The sequence below is a fragment of the Ochlerotatus camptorhynchus genome, unplaced genomic scaffold (assembly GCF_037179485.1).
Source record: "Ochlerotatus camptorhynchus isolate MF236.1 unplaced genomic scaffold, CSIRO-AGI_Acam_v1.1 ptg000136l, whole genome shotgun sequence".
NCBI lineage: Eukaryota > Metazoa > Arthropoda > Insecta > Diptera > Culicidae > Ochlerotatus > Ochlerotatus camptorhynchus.
The window spans coordinates 1554117-1575553 of NW_027040626.1; the positions used below are offsets into that span (position 1 = coordinate 1554117).

General features: G+C 40.0%; 1 protein-coding gene across 7 annotated transcripts in view; it reads right to left on the reverse strand.

Moving 5' to 3' along the window:
- Positions 1–21437, reverse strand: part of LOC135700419 (protein tolkin-like) — a 94858-nt gene that overhangs the window by 55709 nt on the left and 17712 nt on the right. For 5 of the 7 annotated variants that reach the window (XM_065220919.1, XM_065220917.1, XM_065220916.1 and 2 more), the window contains exon 2: positions 12346–13144. In XM_065220919.1, coding sequence (XP_065076991.1) covers positions 12346–12667 — 322 coding nt within the window. In that variant the 5' untranslated portion in view covers positions 12668–13144. The remainder of the gene's footprint in view (positions 1–12345; positions 13145–21437) is intronic. The other 2 variants (XM_065220918.1, XM_065220921.1) reach the window with 1 other exon arrangement.

Below are 21437 nucleotides of genomic sequence, written 5' to 3' on the forward strand. Positions count from 1 at the left end.
AAAATTGGTCAAAAATGCTCAAGTGCACACTGATTATGTTATTGTATAAATGATCAAACTTTATTTCTATTTGAAGTTCAATGACAACAAAACACAGGACAATTATTTGATGAGGCTTCCAATTTTCCAAATGTGAACTGTCGGGCTTTAAGTTTTACACCTTCCACCAGATTTTGCACCGCTGTTGTGTAAACCTTATTTGATGCTGAACGTCAATTAGTTTTGAACTGTTTCTCATTTCCAACTGTTTTCTGAAGTTTCATGAGGTTTCGCTTAACGATTGCCTAAAATTGTTCAAATGAGTGCAGTTCCGGCGAGTTTGGAGCGTTTTTGTCCTTGGGTACGATTTGTACGTTGTTGGCGGTATACCGTTCCTGAGCCATTTCCCGTAGTGACAGATAGCGAGGTCTGGCCAAAACAGCACGCAACAACTGTGTTTATTCAAAAAAGGCAACAATCGTTTTTGCAAACATTTCTTTTCTTAAGTATCTTGGTTGACAATGCCAGTTTTCAAGAAAATTTCGCTTCTCAGCCCACAGGTGTAAATCGCCTGCCAAACCAAGTATTTTTCAGGATCTTTGACAACTTTTTCTGCTTAAACTTATCTTGAACCTTTCCTTTTCCGGTAGCCGTATAAACTCTTGAACTGGGAGCTACTTGAAATCCGCCTTGACGTATACTTAATCGTTCATCATAACGCAATCAAATTTCTGACGCTATCAATCTGCGTGCGAATAATTTGGATTCACTATTTTTCTTACTTCGACGCTATTTTGACAACTGAACGGAAAACGAAAAAAAAAAACAAAACGCAAGATAGAGGCAACATTCCATACGCATAGACCTAGAAAATAAGGGTTGTTCATGTTTTTAAAAGCACGAATAATAAAAAATCGCCAGATTTGAGTCGACCAATTTTTGACCATTCCACCCTTTATCAATCCAACAAATGGAAAAAGAGATCTTTAAATTCCCTATTTTAGTATAAAAAATTGCTTTTGGTTAGACACGTTGTAAATTGACAATCATTCTTTATTTTTGAAGCGTACTTACTATAGAGAGGGTCTAGTATAATGTCGTTTTCGTTTTTGCGGTGTAGATACACCGGTGCTACACTGGCGTACACTGAAATAATTTAAGGTGTAGATGTAGGCTGCACCTTTGTTTACAAACAAATTATGTTGAGCTGTCAAAGACTCGCGCTTACTCCTGCTTACACTACACCGGTGCTACACCGCAAAAACAAAAACGACATAAGTAAGAAGCGGAGTCAAAACAAACTGCCTTGGAAACCTATGCCTACATGGTTTCAAGCAACCTGCCAATGCAATCAATATAGGCGGTGCTCGATTGGCTCTGACTTTGACAGTTCGTTTGTCTCAAAACCAGCCATTCCGTTCCTCTCTTATACTAGACCCTCTCTAGTACTTACCATCTTCTTTGTTTACGTGTCAAACATTTAAGTACATTAACTAACCATGTTTGTTACTCCACGCGTGAAGTTAACGGTTTACATAGTTGGAGATGCTTAACATCAAATATCAGACTTAAAGTGGACAATTTATACGATAGATGAGGAGATGAAAGTGTAGAGTTGATAATTTCGTTAGAGTTAGAGTAGAAAGTGAGCAAAGGTCAATATTGAGGAAGGCACGATCGAGTTATTCCTCTCCTTTACGAAACTTACCTGTTGGGGAGGGATGGTACCACGGCAAAAGAGATGATCGTCGATTTGCTCACGTACCTTCGATGTGCAGAAGCAGTTCTATCAATTGTTTCACTATCAAGACGTCATCTGCCGTTTGACTGAACAGGGCTTCATGTTGTTCTGGCTGTGCAGTTGGAACATCGGGTGTCTTGGAAGAACTTGGAAGTCGTGGAAAGTCCCTATCAAAATCAAATGATTTGAAACCCGGTTGAGGGATTTTCGGAACATACCGCTACTTCCTGGTTTCTTCAAGATGACTCGAGGTTCAATACGAGAGGACTCCTGATGTTGTTGTGTGGTAATTTTGGATCGTTTCTTAAGTGAGGCTGTGAAAACAAAATTACTTCCCTCGCCAACATTAGAGTCCTTGTCACTTGCATTTTGTGCAGTTCTTTCAGGATCATCCCAATCGCGACGTAGTCGGATAGACCCGGTGAGGGTCACCCCGCCTTTCAGGAAATCATCGCGAGAGTCACACTCGCTTCGGTAACGACTCCCTCGATTTCAACTATTAGTAACTATTATTGTGTGTACAATTCTACGACATTCTACTCTATCTATGCCCAGGGAAGTCGATACATTTTTCATCTCGAAAAACTCCTAGACCCGGACCGGGAGGAATTGAAACCAGCCGCCTCCAGCATGGTCTTGCTTTAGAGCTGTGCTTTTACCGACTGAGCTAAGAGAGCAATCTTAGCACTATGGAAGTTTTGCTCAAACACGTTGTCCGTTGTCTCAGCAGAAGGCCGAATATCAGATAACATTTTGGTGTAAATGCCGAATAGCACTATTCGGTGCATCACTAATCATAACTGTTCATTTATTGAATCGTTGTGTAAGGAACTACCTCACCGAAAAACCGTAATTATGAGCAGTTAATAAGCAAATGACACTCTTGGCTGTTGCTTCCAAAAGCAAAATTCAACCTTGTCATTCATATGATTAATTAATTTTCGTTTTGCTCTTCTTGATTATGCTTCCGTTATTTAGGATAGCGCTAAAATGTGTTCCTGGGTGGAAAAATAACCTTTCCCGGCATCAGCAAAACACACCACGTCCATGACCACTAAGTACCTCGGATACCTTCCTACTGGCATCGGTTCACCACATATCTCATTATTTACGAATCGGATAAAATTGCGGCGTATGATGAGGCGTAGATTCAATTGAAGCTTGAAAACGCAACTGAAAATTAAATTCGATTTCACCGTGCCGTTGTTGGGGTGTGGGCGATGCATAACGCGCCCCTTCTAGGTTGGGGAAACAGAAAGAGAGAGAGCCACAGGGAGCACGTGGGTGGCGGAATCATATTTGATTGCGTTTTTTACCGGCTTAAAGATTGCTTCCCGAGAACGATATTTGCTTCATCGTCGGAAATAAATCAAATAATAGCGGCTGCTGCTGCTGCTGCTGCTGGATTTGATAGCTGTGGCTGTGGGTGTGAGGTACTTTTGAAAAAGACGATAACGACGATGAAGCGGAGACATATCGACGACGAGAGGATTTATAAATTTTACCAAGTACATATGTGGAGAGAGAGTTCTCGAGGAAAAGGTAATTCCGTGTATCAGATTGCACTGAAATGTCTGAGTGTGTGTGTACTGAAAAATTGGCACCAAACAGTCTGGTGAGGAGAATTATTGCGGAAAAAGACATTTGCTGCAAAAAATGAACTCCATCACGAAACGAAGGTACAAGTTTATGAAGTAATTGAATTGGTGATGTTTAATCAATTTACTGAGTTTTATTTAACAATTGCTCAATAGTTTATCCAAGTTGATTACAGTAGAATATTGTTATAAATTTCGACGGTACTGCTACTTGCTTTAAGCACCAGCCAGCAGTCATAAATTGACACGTAATCCAATGAGAAACGTCTTGACCTATGCCAAGACGAAATTGCATCTCGCATGATTTGCTCCCATTAAAGCACACCATTAGTTACAGTTTTGCTACTTGCTGTTTAGTGTTATGAATCATTCTTATCAAGCGCGAAACAGTGAGTCCACATAACGGCGACCGTGTCCTATCGTTCGTCAGAAACATGGACATATTCCTTCGCGGGCTGTCTCTCGTATATATGTTATGAGACACGCGCCAATCTATTACACAAATGCGCATCACCATTCTGTGTTCATAAGTTGATGGCCAGCGACCAACCAGCCGGTCGTCAGAAGAATTGATGTGGCCAATTTCGAGAGTGCAGGAGGATGAAACAAATTAATTTGTCTCCCATTAGCTGGACAACTAATGTATATCGCAACATATATCGTTGGCTATATGAGGGATTCCCCAGTATAGGACTAAATGCATGATGAATGTGATGAACTTAAATGTTGTTTTAAAGTGTTAAAGTTTGATTTAATTAGAAACGCCTGAGTTAATTACGGGAGGTGGTTTGTTAGATTCTCGTTTCGGTGAGGATCTATTTCTATTCCCTCCACGGCATGTCACACTATGCGATTGGAAAAATATTGCATTTATTGAAACTCTCAAATATATCAAATAAATTTACTCAAAAACAGCTGAAATTGTTATATGAGTTCATATACCACGTAGAAAAAATTGAGACAATTTCTTAAGGAAGAACGGACATGTTTACGTGGGGGAGGGAGTATAATCAATGTCCACACATGCAAACTAAAATAAATGAACATGTTATGGATGATGATGATGACCTCTTACCTTTATCTTTAAGATAATTAAAGATGACAATTTAACCAGATTAGCAAACAAAATCGAACTGGTTACAGTTACAGATATTAATTCCCTCTAGAGTGTATAGATGCTTCACAGCGATATAAATGTGCAAAAGCTCAGTTCACCTTTTGTCCATCTAAAATATTCATAAGTATTACAAGCAATCAAGAGTTAATGAACAATCAACAAAGCATCCCATTACACTAGCAACCCCGCAATCTGATGCTATCATAATTTTCAGCAATGTCAGGAATGCTCACGAACCCCCGACATTTGCCAGAAAACTTACTACCAACTCAAGGTATCTCTCAAATACTTCAAAATTGCATTTTTCGTTACTCGATTCCACGAAATTACCACTAATTTAGTTTTACTTGTATTCAATTTCAACTGATTGTACTTCAACCATCTACTTAGAGAACGCAAATCTTCATTCAAGTGTAAAACGGCATCATTTAAAGATGCAATGAATAAAACAGTATCATCTGTCAAAGATTAATGTCGCAAAATAGTAAAACACGTCACATGTCATTAATATACATAATAAATAACAGGTGTCCTAATACACTTCCCTTGGGCACTCCAAGGTTATTCCCCACGGGACTGGAAACAAAATCATTAAATACAGTCCGTTCTGAGTTCTGTCAGACAAATAGCTTTCAAACCATTTATATACAGTACTCGTAATTCCAAAACGCTTGATTGATCTTAATAATAAGGGCCTAGACATTGTTTCAAAAGCGCGTTTCAGATCCAAAGAAGAAAGAGGTTGTATCCAAGACATGACCGTAGATTTGACGTAGGATTACGAAAGGTAGTTTAGATGTCACAGCAGAGAAAAGCTTCGATAGGTTGAAATTCGGAAGGAGTTTGAGAGTTCTGTTTTTGAGGTGCTCTGTCGGTGTCTATGTATCCAATCCTGGACAATGTATCTTGGATACAAGCTCTTACTTGAAGTCTTTAGCTAACTCTTTTATCAGTCATTTGTGGTCCTGAAATTGACCGATGGGTTGAAAGCACGGAATCCAGTTTAGAATAATGCTGTGGAATTCTTTCGTGCCTTCCATGCCTTGCACCTGGATCGATTGGTGAACAGTTTTGTGACTACTTGTCGTGATGGTTGAGTAATGCTGAGTAGACTGGCCCACAAAAAAAAAATGTGCCTTTAGGTGAGAAAACCATTTTCTGAAAATTTCGCTTTTAGTTTAAGTTTTGTATGGGGAATTTGAATAAAATACATGAACAAATGACACACCTACACTCTATCGATTATTAAAAATGTTTCCTTGTTCTCGATTTGATTCAGATTTTCAAAACTTGTAGTTCAGTTAAGAAGTGGTAATTTAGCTGAAGATTGCATCATGAATCCTGTTAGTTTTATTGAGATATCCGGTTTTGAATGTATATGAGCATTTTGTATATGAAAATTTCAACCAAATATTCTATATGAACATTAAACCAAAAGCGCCAGCCCGTGTAACGTCAAAAAGAGCTGAAACATCCATACAGCGGTTATCTCATCGCCTGACATGAGTCTGGATGTTGGACTATGGAAAATATGAACTTTAATTTTTATTGGTAATCTAGTTGATACATTGTATAACTTGCCTGTATTTTGATGCAATATATATTGCAGAATTCACATAATTAATAAATATCTCCCTAATTCTAACTTGAATCTTGATGCTGTCTTCAGCAAAGTTGTTCTTTAAGCTACGTGTGCTGAAATTCTGAGCTATATAGAGTTTGCTGAACCAGTTCTATGCAAGAAAGAGTGAAGGAATGTTATTTCTCTATACATTTCAACCAATATATCCATATTAATTTTAAATCAAAAGCGCCAACTCGTGCTACAACCGAATGAGCTGAAATTTTCAAATAGTCGTTTTCTCACCTAATGACACAGATCTAAGGGTTGACCCATGAAAATAATAAAAAAATTCCCCCATTTAAATGTGGGCCAGTTAGCTTCTGTAATCGAGCTCCGTGTTAAATAGTTTTCGGTTTCACTCTTTCCACACTTCGGTGTAAGAAAAATCTTAGCGTCAATTACTGACGACAATCTCGCTGTCCGCATATCGTATGCACTTCCCTGCGACAATGACATCTGTGAGAACTCGTGAAAATACCTTCAAGGTACTCCTATTCACCTTCCCAAAGCGTCCATAGTTCGAAGAACTACACTTGTTTGTGTATCAAGTACTGCGTCTTCAAATGAACCACGCACAAAACTGCGTGCATGTCAAGTGCATTGACCTAAATACAGCCCAGGACACGGTGATTCATCATGACGAACGACATGAGCTGGAGGTGAACAAAAAGAAGTACAAGGTGCGACTTCAGATGGATGATGGGGGTGTGGAAATTAAAGTCCATGACCTGTCTGAAAACGTGACGAAGGACGAAATGATTGCTGCCTTAAAGCAGTTCAGCGATGTATTGAGCACCAAAGAGCAAAGCTGGAGCGAAAACTTTGTCTGCTAAGGGATCGCTTCAGGAGTTTAGGTCGTCAAGATGAACTTGCGGCGACACATCAGATCTTTCATCACCATCCAAGGAGAACAAACTTTGGTGACTTATCGAAACCAGCCTCAAGCGTGTCGACATTGCCAGAATCAGTCTCATCCAGGCAGTACATGCGTCGAAAAAAAAAAAAAAAAACTGCTGGGACAAAAGGTTGACCTCGAAGCCGCTTGAAACGAGCGCAAGCATCAAACGGTCCAGGTCCAAGCACACAAGGAGCAAACACTGGCTCATCACTGGCTACTTTTGCAGCTGTTGAACAATGAAGCTCAACTGGCTTCAACACCTCCGTTCCCGCGGTTCTTCTCCACCAACGAGACGTATACAATAGGCAACACACTCGAACGACCAAGCCAGCAAATTGTCTCCTCCGCTTCATAAGATGCTCTCATGGCCCCCTCGACCAGCATCACAATCATTCCAACAACTACGACTTAAAGTGCCGTGGAAACAACCGAGCACGATCACGAAATGGGGGAAAACCAACACCAACGAAAAAACCGTGGACCAACAACAGGAGACGATAACTGGACAGCGATCCACCCAACAGCTGCCAAATGCTGAGGGGACCAGCAATGTTCAACAAAACGTCGAAAAAACTGCTAGCTCTTGTGATGTAAGTACCTTCAAAACTCCAGCGATTCCGTCGCAGTCCCAAACCCCATTGAATCAACCACAGGCTGCTTCACCTTCCCTCCTATCCCTTTCCATGGAGATTTCCGAAAGCGAAAGTAACGACTCTGCCAGCGAAAACAATCCGTATCGAACAGTGAAGCGAGGAAGAGGCCGTCCGAAAAAAAACAACAGATCAATTCTCCTCTTTCACAGAAAAACCCAACCACTAATTCGAAGATCTGATTCTCCCCGTAACCTAAATGTGCCCTCCACTAACAAGCTACAATATAGGTAGTATTAACACCAACGCTATATCCAATACAAACAAAATCCAATCGTTGTATTCGTTTATTCGCCTGACTGACCTAGACATTGTTCTCCTCCAAGAAGTAGAAAACTCTAATTTGTGCATCCCAGGCTTCAATGTCATTACTAATGTGGACATTTCCAGAAGAGGGACTGCCATTGCATTGAAAGCACACATTCCTTACTCAAACGTGTCAGGCAGCCTCGATAGTCGAATTTTAACAGTAAAAGTAGGCAGTTCTGTAACATATGTAATATATATGCCCCTTCTGGTGTACAAAACTACTCTACACGTGAATCTTTGTTCAAAAACTCTCTTCCCTTTTACCTACAGAACTCATCTTCTTTGATCACAAAGCTTTCAAAACAAGTTGTTGCTTGCCTGATTTGGGAAAACCGCGTGGAAACGGTTATTGGTCTATTCGTGCACATGTACTCACAGGCGAGGTCTTGGAGGAGTTTTCAGGCAAATGGAATCGATGGTTGCGCGAAAGAAGGAACTATGACAGCTGGATGACATGGTGGATTGACTTTGCAAAGCCCGCCTTTTCGGCTTTTTTCACTGGAAAACTAACGAAAAATTTCGTGAGTTTCATGCAACAAACGAGCAACTTTATTGTCAATTGAAAGTTGCTTATGACAATTGTTTTCAAAATCTAAACGAAAGAATCAAAGTAAACCAGGTGAAAGCAAAAATGTTGCAGTCTGCAAAGTCAACTTTCAAAGGCGTTTGAGCGGTTAAATGACAAGTTTATTGCTGGCGAAAAAGTTTCAACTGTTCAACTTAGTGACAGAATCCAAAAAAAAAAGAAAAGCACCATTAGCTTTATTCGACATCAAGACCAATTGCTGACCCATTCATCTGATGTGGGGAATCATGTTATTGAATATTTCAAGAACCTCTACTCCGCAGTGATCGTACAGCCTTCTGCGGATTTCCCATGCAATCGGACAATTCCTGCTGACTCGGAATCGAACAACCATTTGATGGATGAAATTACAACATCCGATATATTCTTTGCCATCAAGTCAAGCGCATCGAAGAAATCACCTGGAAGTGAGGAGTTTTACCTCAAGGCATTCGAGATCATACACCCTCAATTTAACTTGATTTTGAATGAAGCATTACAATGCACGAAAAATTCGTGCAAGGAGTCGTGGTTCTTTGTAAGAAAAAAAAACTACCGAGGAGTCAATCAAAGCGTATCGCCCATTTTCTCTATTAAACTTCGATTACAAAATTCTTGCAAGGATCTTGAAACATAGACTAAGTAAAGTAATGGAGGATAACATCTTGTTTACTCCAAACCAAAAGTGCTCAAATTCAAAAAGGAATATATTCGAAGCGGTACATTCCATCACGAATAGTTGAACTCAATTGCAAAAAGAAATCAGGCAAGCTTATATCCTTTGATCTAGACCATGCTTTTGATCGTGTTGATCACGGTTTTCTCTTGGTTGTGATGCAGAGCATGTGTTTAAATAACTCATTTATTTCACTTCTCGGGAAGATTATGTCCACCTCGTGTTCACGGGTACTTATTAACGAAAATCTCTCTCCTGAATTCCCTATCCTTCGGTCCGTACGCCAAGGTGACCCCCTTAGTATGCACCTTTTTGTACTATACCTACATCCCTTCCTGGAAAAACTATCTTCTATCTGCACTAGCCCTATGGAGCTAGTAGTCGCCTATGCGGACGACATTTTGATTATCATCGTCGATGATAACAAATTGGATCGTGTCAAACAAGCTTTTTTGGATTTCGGAGCCTGCCTGGCCGGTCAGCAAGGAATCAGTTAAGGTTCTTGGTGTTACCTACTTTAACTCGTTAAAGAAAACTATCGATTTCAACTGGGGAGAAGCCATTGGAAAAACATCGCATCTTATGTGGTTGTTTAAATCAAGAAACCTGACTCTGCACCAGAAGGTAATTGTTTTACACACGTTTATTACGTCACGTTTGTGGTATTTGGCTTCAGTTCTTAGTATGCCTAACTCTGCAATTGCAATAATAACATCGCAAATAGGATACTTCTTATGGAGTCGTTTCCCTACAAGAGTTCCAATGGAGCAACTTACATTGTCTCTAAATTGTGGTGGCTTAAATCTTCATCTGCCCATGCACAAAAGCAAATCACTACTGGTGAACAGATTCTGCTGTAGTCTTGAGCACACACCGTTCGCACGAGATCTTTCAGTGCACGTAGCAAATCCACCAAACATTGCGGCCATTCCTATGCTATATCCCTGTTTAAAATATATAGGGAAATGGTGCCCTATATATCAGAGCAGATCATAAGAAACCCATCATCTGATGGACTACACAATTTCTTCCGCGACAAGATGAAGCGCCCTAAAATTGTTGAAGGAACCCAAGCATCATATGGAGCAAAGTATGGAATAATATCAACAGCTAACATCTTACATCGGCTGAAAGATCAACATTCTTCCTGTTGGTCAACCGGAAAATACCTCATGCAGACTTACTGCACCGCACTAACCGACAAGACAGTCCTATGTGCCAGTTCTGTCCAATCGTTCCTGAGGATTTAGAACATAAATTTTCCAGTTGTGTTCGTGTTCGAGATTTATGGATCTTTCTTCGTCTGAAATGGGAGTCAATCTTAGATAAAAGAGTATGGTTAAGGGACTTCTTGATTACTGAATTAATTAATGTTCAAAGAAGTTGTAGGAGTGTCGGTAGCATTGGTGCTCAGCACGGAAAACAAGATCGACGGAAAAAACAAACCAAAGGAAAAAAAAAAACATAAAACTTTACCGACCATACCAGCCTGTTTTGACGCTTCGTTTTAAAGATATTCTACCAAATCCATCTTTCAAACATAATAATTCTGTAATCGTACAAAATCGCATCCTAGCATTTTCAGGGCTAATAGCATTTCATAATTTTTAAACTTTTGATCCCTGAACAATTTTGTGAATTACAGTCAACTCTCCCTTATTGGATCTCTTTCTAACTAAATATTCTCCATTACTCGATGGAAATCTAGGCTAATTTGATCACGCTACACATAAAAATTATTTAACTATGGATATGATATGGAGTTACAACTGTCGGTAAACTGTAGACTATCCTCGTTGTTCGATTTGATCAAGTTTAATAATCGCTAATTATTCTCAACCTGCCATTGTATGAAGGGCCAAAAATGGGCTGGGTGAATCCGTGGGCAACTTCACCCACTTGCTTCCACGGGATAAATGAGAATCTCCTTCCATAAACAGTATCATACAACCGGTAAAACATGCCATCCAACATGAGGATGCCCCAATGAGTGGGGAGAAGAGCTCGCCCTCTTTTCACGAAATGTTACAGATAGGAAGGTGGAATTTTCCCTCTCCCTATCCATTTCGCTTCAATTGGGTGCCCTGGGGGCTAGCATTCAATGTTTAATATAATAATGGACTGAAAGATAAGAGAGAAAAAAGAAAAGATTTCACCCGATATGTTGCAGAGGAGAGCTCCCATAGATTTGCTGCCGCTACAGATTATCCTGAAACTTAGCATTTGAGGCTAAAATCTATCTGTTAATGTGGGAAGAAGATAAATGGTAATACTTTATAAAAAAAAATCAATTATGACCGACTTCGTCCCACTGTGTATTGATGAGCTCTTAACAAATTATCAATAAATTTTTTTGACATTTTCGAACTGCCGACTACTTCTAAGTGAGAAATATATTGGAGATGTCAATTTATGCTAGTAGTTTTGGTAGCAAATGCTATATATAAATAATCATAATTATACCACAGACAAACAGACATAACACATTGAATATTTTTCAATATAAAACATTGTCATTAACCGAGGGGGGCGACACATCTAAATCTCACTTCTAGATACTCGAAAAATCTCGCACTAGCGAATGAATCTTCGAACAATCTTCTATCATTTTTCGCATCTACTTGCATCGCGCATCAATTTTTTGCAGGAAATCTTCAAAATCGTCATCAATCTGCTTTCTATCTACTCTAACCACAGCAAAACAAAATTTCCCTACATCGTAGGTAGAGTCGCCCCCCTCGTCATTAACACACTACCGCCATCTGTGATGGGTAGTACACTGAACAGATAGCGGTAGTGTGTAAACGGCAAACGCAAGGGTTATTGACTATGCGCACCACAGGTGGTGGTACTACCAACTAAAAACTTTTAAATTGACCGTTAAATGAGTGTTCGATGAACAAATTGTTAGTGTTACGTCTGTTTGTCTGTGATTATACGGTATGATTATTTTTAAGAAGAAGAGTTAGAAGCGATTTAAATCTTAATCACGAAGATCGTACTCGGTACTTATTTGTTTCGATCAAGTATACGTTAGCAATGATGACAAAACACTAATTGCCTGTGATAGAATATTTTACGGTACACGGATTGTTGATTTGTACATCTAAATCAAATTGTATCTTTTGATCGATTATATCCGCACCAAAAAATCATTCACGAAAACAAGATTAAAAAATCGCACTTACTTGATTTGCAGGGATCCATGTCGATATCGTTGGATATTTTGGTAAGAAACGTAGTCGCCAGCAGCTCATCTATCGAGTACTTCTGATGATGATGGTGATGATGGTGATGTTGTTGATGTTTCTGCGTAATTAACGTTTGATTCAGTTCCAAAGCATGGCAGAAGGGCCCGTTGATTAGAAAAAGCAGCGACAAAAGACCGAGGACGACCGGCATTGGCGTACGGGTGACGGTCCAAGGATTAGTGAAAAGTCTTCTGCCGCCTCGCTGCTGGGATGACAGCCTCCGGGCAGTCAAGGACAACAACGTGCCGTTCGACGACATTGCGAGGGATTTTGTTTCAATCAACTTTTTTTTTTGTTTTGGTCTCTGCTCCGAAGATCCCTTTTTACTCCTGCATCTGGTTTTAATTTTCGCTGATGATTGCTTCTCTTCTTCGACGGCTGCAGAGCAGATTGCTTTCTCTGTTTCTTGGTAGGGTGACGTTGATTAAAATTTTCTCACGTTCATATCAAATTTGCCGACCTTTCTAAACTATTCACTATCAGTTCCGCTGTCGATCCCTGGGCTAGAAACATTCGATTGCACCTTGAGTAGGTATGCATGCACTCAACTACAGTAGTGGATTATTTCTTCTTCATTGCTACAAGTGTATCACGTTGACGGGATTTATAGCTGCACATTATTCATAAAACCACTCGATTTAGTAATTTCATCGCTTTCCCTAGCATTCACTGATTTTGGTGTTTGCACTGAACGATCTACATTCGCTTTAACAGCACTCGGTCAAATTTCCAATCACTGGAATATGGGGGAAAGTAAATTTGAAACGATAAAACACACTCTGATGGACGCACACTTGGGAACACTTTACGGCTACGGTCTTCGGTGGCACACTCCATGGACTGATCTGTGTGCGTTTCCGATGGATGCTGGCCGCAGTATTCAATTTTGGCCCATTGAAATGTGCTAACAGATGCTTTCTGTGCTCTTTTCGACAAATAGTTAGAACTGCAGCGTGCTGAGAAAACGTATGGCTAAGGACAGGATCACCTATGCTCCGATATAAAAACTTTTCCTCTTACGAGAATCAAAAATCAATGAAACATCAATCTTAGACAGGTAAATAACTAATGACTGATGATGTAGTGAACATGTGATAGCAATTTCTATGTGCATTCTCTAATCCGCATACAAACACCACTTGGAACATATGTGGCCAAGTTTTTAGCAGAAACCATGATAGGTACGTTTGAAACAACTTCATTCTAGCTAAATGAACGCGTATATTTTGAAGCAAACAAATTAATTCCGATCTGGTCGCTTCATCCGCAAGCAATAGAGAACCGAGTAACAACTTTCGTTTCCATCAATCAATAAAACTTCATCAGCTGAAATGATGCCCAGGCAGAGTAGATGGTGGTGGATATACTGCTCAACGGGTCCCGGGTCGATGTAATACAGCAGCACCCAGCGTACGGAGTTTAAAAACTAGACATTAAACGGTTTCAATGAAGGGAACAGATAGACGGATGGAGCGGTGCTTGTTTTCGACTAATAAATGTGCCAGGCAGCTTTGAAATTTTCGAACATCCATGCATGGGATTAAAGCGAAACGAGCCAAACGAAAACACATGGGTCCCTTTTGTGAATGATGTTGATGCTCGATTCCAACGTATATCATTGTTATGATTCTAGTTTGTTGGCGTGAATGGGCTTATTGAAAAGGGGTTAATTTTAAAAGTTTCTTCGTTTTTATTCATGGAAGGCTCATTTTGGATATATGTACATAAGGCCTGTTCACCATTTTGATCAATTCTTACAATGGACTACCACGCATTTATATTGGGGCTTAAAATTTAGTCAACGGGCCGGATTTAAACCAATTTGAATGATATTAAGAGGTGGAACAAACAGCATTTTTTGATTTAAGATGTAATTTGTAACTCGATCATTAAACAGCAAAACATTAAAAGGACCCCTACTAAGGGTATCTCTTAATATTCTCTGAATAGATATTTTTGTGCAGAGCGTTAGTGTCTAAAGGCTCCCACTAAATGATTATTTTTCCTATGATTATAATGTGATATTTTATAATTAATGAATATGATGAATGCATATCAATTATTTCTGTGATTAATAAATAAAACTATATTTATAATCATTAAGCATTTTCGAAAAAATTTAAATTTAATTTTTCTACGACGCTATATTTTCAGCCAGTGCTGTAAATTCTCAAAATCAATTAAAATTGAATGATTAAAAAGAGAAAAGCAGCTATCCGCTATCAAAGAGGACCTCCTTCAAATGGGCGATATCAGTTGCTTAGTCGTTTGACGAAGGCATGGATCATTCTCATTTGAGAAACGCTTGATATCATTCAATTGAGTGTAACCTAAACAGTTCGAAAAAGTAGTGTAAATTTCTGTTCAATATGATGCACATAAATGGAGCGTCACATATCATATAAGTTTACATTATAAATCATGTAGGCATCTGAGGCATTTCATGCAACGTAGCAAATATTGCATACGAAAGCCCATTGTTGTAAACAACATTGTTTACAAATTGCTCGGTTGCATGAAATGAAATACAAGTTTACGTGAATGAATGTTTACATCACAATTAAAATTCAGAATTTTTATCTGTGTACACATAACGGAGGTCTGGTCGACATTCCGGCTAAAAAGCTAAGGCAACCCGACACCAACCAGACTTATATCAAACCCCAACCAGATGTTGACCCGACATTGACCTTACATAAACCAAACACGACATAGGGTTGATATCAACATTAAAATTGGCTTACATTGATCCGACAGCGGGTCGACTTGTCTGTTCGGGACCATTTTGCTAGGTTTCTTCCATACTCCACTGTCGTATATTAAATGATAGTGAGTGACTCAATTTACAGTGACGATGAGCTTCGTATGAGAAAGGGGCTCTTCAAATTATGGTCATGTGAGAAATCGTTTTCACAGATTTGATTGGTTAGTTGGTTCATCTTCAATCGAATGATATGAATATTAACAGCACTGCTTTCGTTCAGACGTAACTTATGTTCCTTAAAAATATCATCACGGAACTCACTAACGACATCTCGCGAGCTATTCACGGAATGAAAAGCTTGCTTGCTAAGTCTCAAACAATGTTGCATACAAGTTGGATAGAACGTATAGAAATGTAAAAGTTATCCGATACCACCTGTGGTGAGGGATTCGCGAAACTAATAATACATAAATGAACCATTTAGTCTAGGCTTTTTTGCACACAGATGCCGCTGTTCCATTGATAGTAACTAATAAAAATCCCCATATAGAAATTTGAAAAAGTGGAAATAATACGCCTTTGGTGCATATTAAGGTCAAAACTACCAGTCCCTAGAGAGCAAACAATTCAAATTTGAAAGAGAAAATTCTGTCTTACGATCTCAATCGCTTAACATGCCATGCATTTTGATCACCGTCGAACCGACGGGAAAGCTCATACAAGCTACTTTCAAATTCGTGCCCAAGACGCCATATTTAAAATACGTTAAACACTACCGACATCTACTCATCCGATCGCATGGTATGAGCAAGGACACGATCCCACGTATACTTTATATTGCCTTGGTTTGCGTCTAACCTCGTTTGATTGATCTGATCGCCTGTTTGAAAGTTCGAATCGCTTGTTTGACAATTCGAATTGTTTACAAACGAAGTGCTCCTGTGGCATGCCGGTTCGTCGGTGTTGTAATTTCTCTCTCACAGACTACAAAATAGAGTACCTGCCACTGCAAAACATCGAATGTTAATCTGTAGTCATCTATAGAGGTACCAGACACCTCACTATTCTCTGTGGACAATAAACAAAAAATATATTATGCGAAATGTCCGGCAGATGTCACCACAAACAAGAGCAATGTAAAATTAATGCAGAAGCTTGAATAAATGGTTAATTTAATGTTAAATGTGCGAAGGGTTACCCCTTTGGTCTTCCGGATGAAGAGGTCTCTCCTGGCGAACCATTCGTGGTCCCATACCATCCTGAGGGTTGACTTGATCCAAATTTTCAGGTCCTGTCTGCCACTTCGTCCAATGGCTGCGAGGTGGTCTGCTTCTATGTTTCCGGCAATTCTGCAGTGTCCCGGTATCCACATGAAAGTTGTGCCAGGGAGAGTGTGGTTTTGTATGGCTTGAATCCAGGGGTGGCGGGCGGTGGCGTATTCCAGTACTGCGAGTCTCCAGAAGTGTGAGGTCTGTCCATCAGTTACTCCAAAGCGTACCCTGCCTCCTGCCTTGGAGCCGTCGGTGAAACGGAGTTCGTAGTTGTGGTACCGTGTTTGTAGTAATTTGGTGAGGCAGTCTTCAACGCTTCATTTCTATAACGCTTAGCTAGACTATCAGCAAGAAACGAAAATGAAAAAGAAGCACACGTAGCAGGAAATGCTGGCTGTGAATCTTCTCGTCGTTGCTTTGCTCATCGCTTCTAGTTAAACGAAACCTCATTATGGCTTTCAATCCATTTCATGAACGCTCTATCACCGCTCTTTAAATTTGTTTAAAATGCGTAATGTCCCGTTTTCATTAGTTTGTTTTAGATAAATCTGTGGATGAAAGATAAATTAAACGTATTACGTGTAATCTTCCAGTGTTTTCACGTGAGCAATGCTTTATATTTATATATTTTTTCATTTTCCGTCATATACGTTATGAAACCACCGACGAACCGACGTGATAGCTCATACAAGTTACTTTCAAATTCGTGTCCAAGACGCCATATTTAAAATACGTTAAACACAACACTAAACACTACTCATCCGATCGCGTCATACCATGAGCAAGGTCACGAACCCACGTATAATTTATATTGCCTTGGTTTGCGTCTCACCTCGTTTGACAGATCTGATCGCCTGTTTGAAAGTTCGAATCGCTCGTTTGACAATTCAAATTGTGTACAAACGAAATGCTCCTGTGGCATGTCGGTTCGTCTGCGATGGCGTTGGTGTGTTTCATGAAAGACGAAACTATCAAAGTCGAGCGCTCTTTCACTCATCCGTTTTACCGAAGCTTGAAAGAAAGACCAATGGAGCGACGGGAGAAAGAGAGAAAAGCGATTGAACATTTGTTTTTACACGTCAACTGAGGTGTTGCGAAGCTGTTCGACTTTAACAGAAAAAGAAAGCCAGCAATCGCTTCGTCACCTGGGGGGGGGGGGGGTGACGTGCTGTCAAATCAGCCTACTGATCATCTTGTATGAAACTGGTTCCAAACGTAAACAAACGCTGTAGGTTTCTTATGGCTTGTTTACGTTTGGAACCACTTCCACGTACGATTGTTCGTATTTGACAGCCACCTCCCCCCCTTGTTCGTCACATCGATTTGGTCAATTGAAGCTGATATTGTGACGCCCTGGTTCTAAGGCTGTTCCATTTGGTGAATTTGCACTTACACGGCAAGAAAAAAGTACCCAACGGCCAGTTCTCTTTTACCTACTTTTGACTAGTTTGTCTCCTTTTCTCCTTCTACTGTTGTCAAAAATGGAGGAGCAAAACCACCCAACAGGGATAGTAAAGTGTGGGAACCCAACGTTGAGTATAGTCATATTCACCTACTTTTGGGTACAACTAACTTATTTTTGCGTTGAAAGCTAGTGGAAAATTCCATACGAATTGCACACAAGTAAATGAAAACTACTTTGACCCGCTTTACCTACTTTTGGGTTCCTGCACTATAGTGCCGAGAAGAGTGAAAAGAACTTACTTTTGGGGTACTTTTTTCTTACCGTGTACATTCGACAGATGAAAAATTTTCAAATAAACCTGCCAGACTTATTTCAGACAGACCAGGAATCAATTTTGATAAACACTATCTTGAAAATCGGATGATCAACAACAGAGGGATTTTTATGCATTATAATTTATTTCTGAAGTCAAAAGTAAGGGAAAATTTACCAAATGCAACACAGCCTAAGAGAGTGAATTGGGTAAAGAGGCGACATCTTATCTATTCAGGTCTTCTGCTCGATTGGAATAACTTTTCCTATGACTTTTTTTTCCTTGATTTGTTTTCCGTCGATCTAGTTTTCCGTGCTGAGCACCAATGCTACGGACGCCAAGGAGGCAGCTCCCACACCTGGACCCTACATATTGACCTATCAACTCATAGACCGGGGACCAACGGCTTTACTTCTCATGATCAGAGATATTATGCCTCAGAAAATCCCGGCTGGCGTAAGAGGTAATTACGCTTACCACTACACCACCAGTTCGTTCCCTCCTATGACTTTGACAAATAGTCGATTGTTCCAATTTTAACATGTCGTCTCTTTATAAATTCAGTCTCTTTAGTCCTAAGCACACGTCGTTTGAAAACTCCCAGTCCTTGCAGGTCATCCTCGAGCATTTTCCTCGTCTCGAGCTCTTAGAGAACTACTGGTGTTATCAGCGTCTTGTACATGGTACACTTAGTACAAGGATGAAGTTTATCAGACATCAACATCTTGTTGAGTCCGTAGTAAGCACGACTTCCGGCAATAATGCGTCTCCAAATTTCTCCGCTGCAGTTGATATCCGACGTCACCAATGATCCGAGGTACACAAATTCATCCACCACCTCAAACTCATCTTTGTCGAGCTCTATCGCGTGTGGTTCTTGGGGTCAACAGATACTTAGTCGTATTCACCTTTAATCCAAGCGATTCTGCTTCACGTTTCAGCCTGGTGTACTGCTCAAAAACCACGTGGAACGTTCTTCCAACAAAGCAGTTGAACTGTCTGGATTAATTGAAGATCGTGCCCGCACGGCGCAATGCAGGACAGGAACCAGGAAAGACCATCGCCTTGTCGAAGTCGATTGCGTGTTTCAAACGAGTTCGATAACGCACCTGATATCTTCACACGGTACTGTACCGTATGCGTGATAATGTTTGCACCATCCAAAGTGAACCGGAGCCGAACGTGATCTTTCAGTAAGATGGGGCACCATCCAGCCTCGATCTTAACCCCTTGGATTATTCAGTGTGGCGCTTCATGGAGGCCAAGGCCGGTGCCAAACGCCACTCCAGTACAGCAAGCCTCAGACAAACATTGACCCGTGCCTGGAGGGATATGGATCCGGACTATATTATCAGAACCTGTCGAGCATTCCGGAAGCGTGTGGAGGCCGTGATTACGGAAAATGGAAAATCTATCGATGATAAACATAGGTTTATGGCCTTACAAACATATATTTGAATAAATTATTTTTTTCCACTCCAAACGAGAACTAATCAAGCAAATGGAACCAAATTTGGCATGTGGAGGTTTATGAAGGCATGAAATAGGCATAGAAACCTATGGTGGATTGAGACCCCTCCCCTCTCTGGTATGTATATAAAAGTCAATTTTTGTGAGTATGTATGTTCCAGCATACACAGTTCGAAAAAGTAGTGTAAATTTCTGTCACTTTGATGCACATAAATGGAGCGTCACATATCATACAAATTTACATTCCAGATCGTGTAAATTTATGAGTCATTTAATGAAATATTCTAAATATTATATCCAACCATCCATCTTTGTAAGCAATATTTCTTGCAAGTTGCTAGTTTACGTGAAAAGTTTAGATGCTACAATTTTAGCATGCATAGAAATTTACATCACCATTAAAATTCATAATTTGTTGTGTAACTCTGGAACGCCTGGACCGTTTTGCACCAAACTTGCCATACTTATTTCTTGCTATAAGGAGATGTTCATAGGGGGTTGTCACTTAGATAAGAGGGGGGGGGGCTACGTTCAATGTAGCATGCTTTTTTTTTAATCAGTGCATAAACTCAATCTAATATTGAATCCCGAGCAAGGCCGGCAACACTCAGCTAGTATTCTACATAGCTACGTCAAACATATCTTTCATAGAGTATGTAAGGTATATATATTAACTTATCTAAAGAAAGTACATGCGTAGATGCGCGAAAAAATTAAAAAAAAAATCCCAGCTTGCATTAACATTAACATGCAAATTTCCACATACTTGGCGCCAAAACAATACAAAATATTTTTTTACAACAAAACTACCCCCACTGAGGCTTGGAAGACATCTTTCATCTGAACATACCATGGCTGCACAACTTGTAGTTTTGATGATATTTTAGCGTTTAACAATTCACTTGCCGCGAAATTGTTCGGAGATAAGCTTGCATGCAAGTTTCAGCAAATTTTAATCTACCCTGGTTTTTTTTTTCCGTGCTGAGCACCAATGCTACCGACGTGCCAGGAAGGCAGCTCCCACACCTGGACCCTACCTATCGACCCATCAACTCATGAACCGGGGACCAACGGCTTTACTTCCCATCCGAAGGAAGGCGTGATCAGAGATGTTATGCCCCAGAACATCCCAGCGGCGCCGACTGGTATTGAACCCAGGCCTACTGGGGTGAGAGGTAATCACGCTTACCACTACACCACCGGCGCCGGTCTACCCTGGTTGAACGACATGAAAATAACATTGAGATTTTCATATTCGTGATGAGTATTTGTGCTCAGAAACACAGTAGAACATAGTAGGCATCAGGGTTACCAAAACTACAGATAAATCTTTATTTCTACAGATTTTACAGAGTTATTCACAGATTACAGATTTCTTGGATTTTAACAGATTACACCGATTTTTTTTTAATATGATCAAACATTTAAAAAATTAAACTTGAGGTGTTCAATAGCAAAACATAATTTTCACTTCAGTGTAATTTTATCATCACCAATTTTTATATCTATGCATGCTTTTTTGCGCAATGAAAAAAACAAGAACAGCGGTATTATTTTTTTCCAAACCATAAGTATATTATTATGCATATCAATCACTTTTCAAATGACATTTTTTAAGGATTAATTTACTAAATTATCAAAACAGATTTTTTTCTCCTTGATTTGTTTTCCGTCGATCTTGTTTTCCGTGCTGAGCACCAATGCTACCGACGCCAGGGAGACAGCTCCCACACCATTACCCTACCTATCGACCCATCAACTCATGAACCGAGGACCAACGGCTTTACTTCCCTTCCGAAAGAAGGCGTGATTAGAGATGTTATGCATCAAAACATCCCGGTGGCGCCGACTAGGATCGAATCCAGG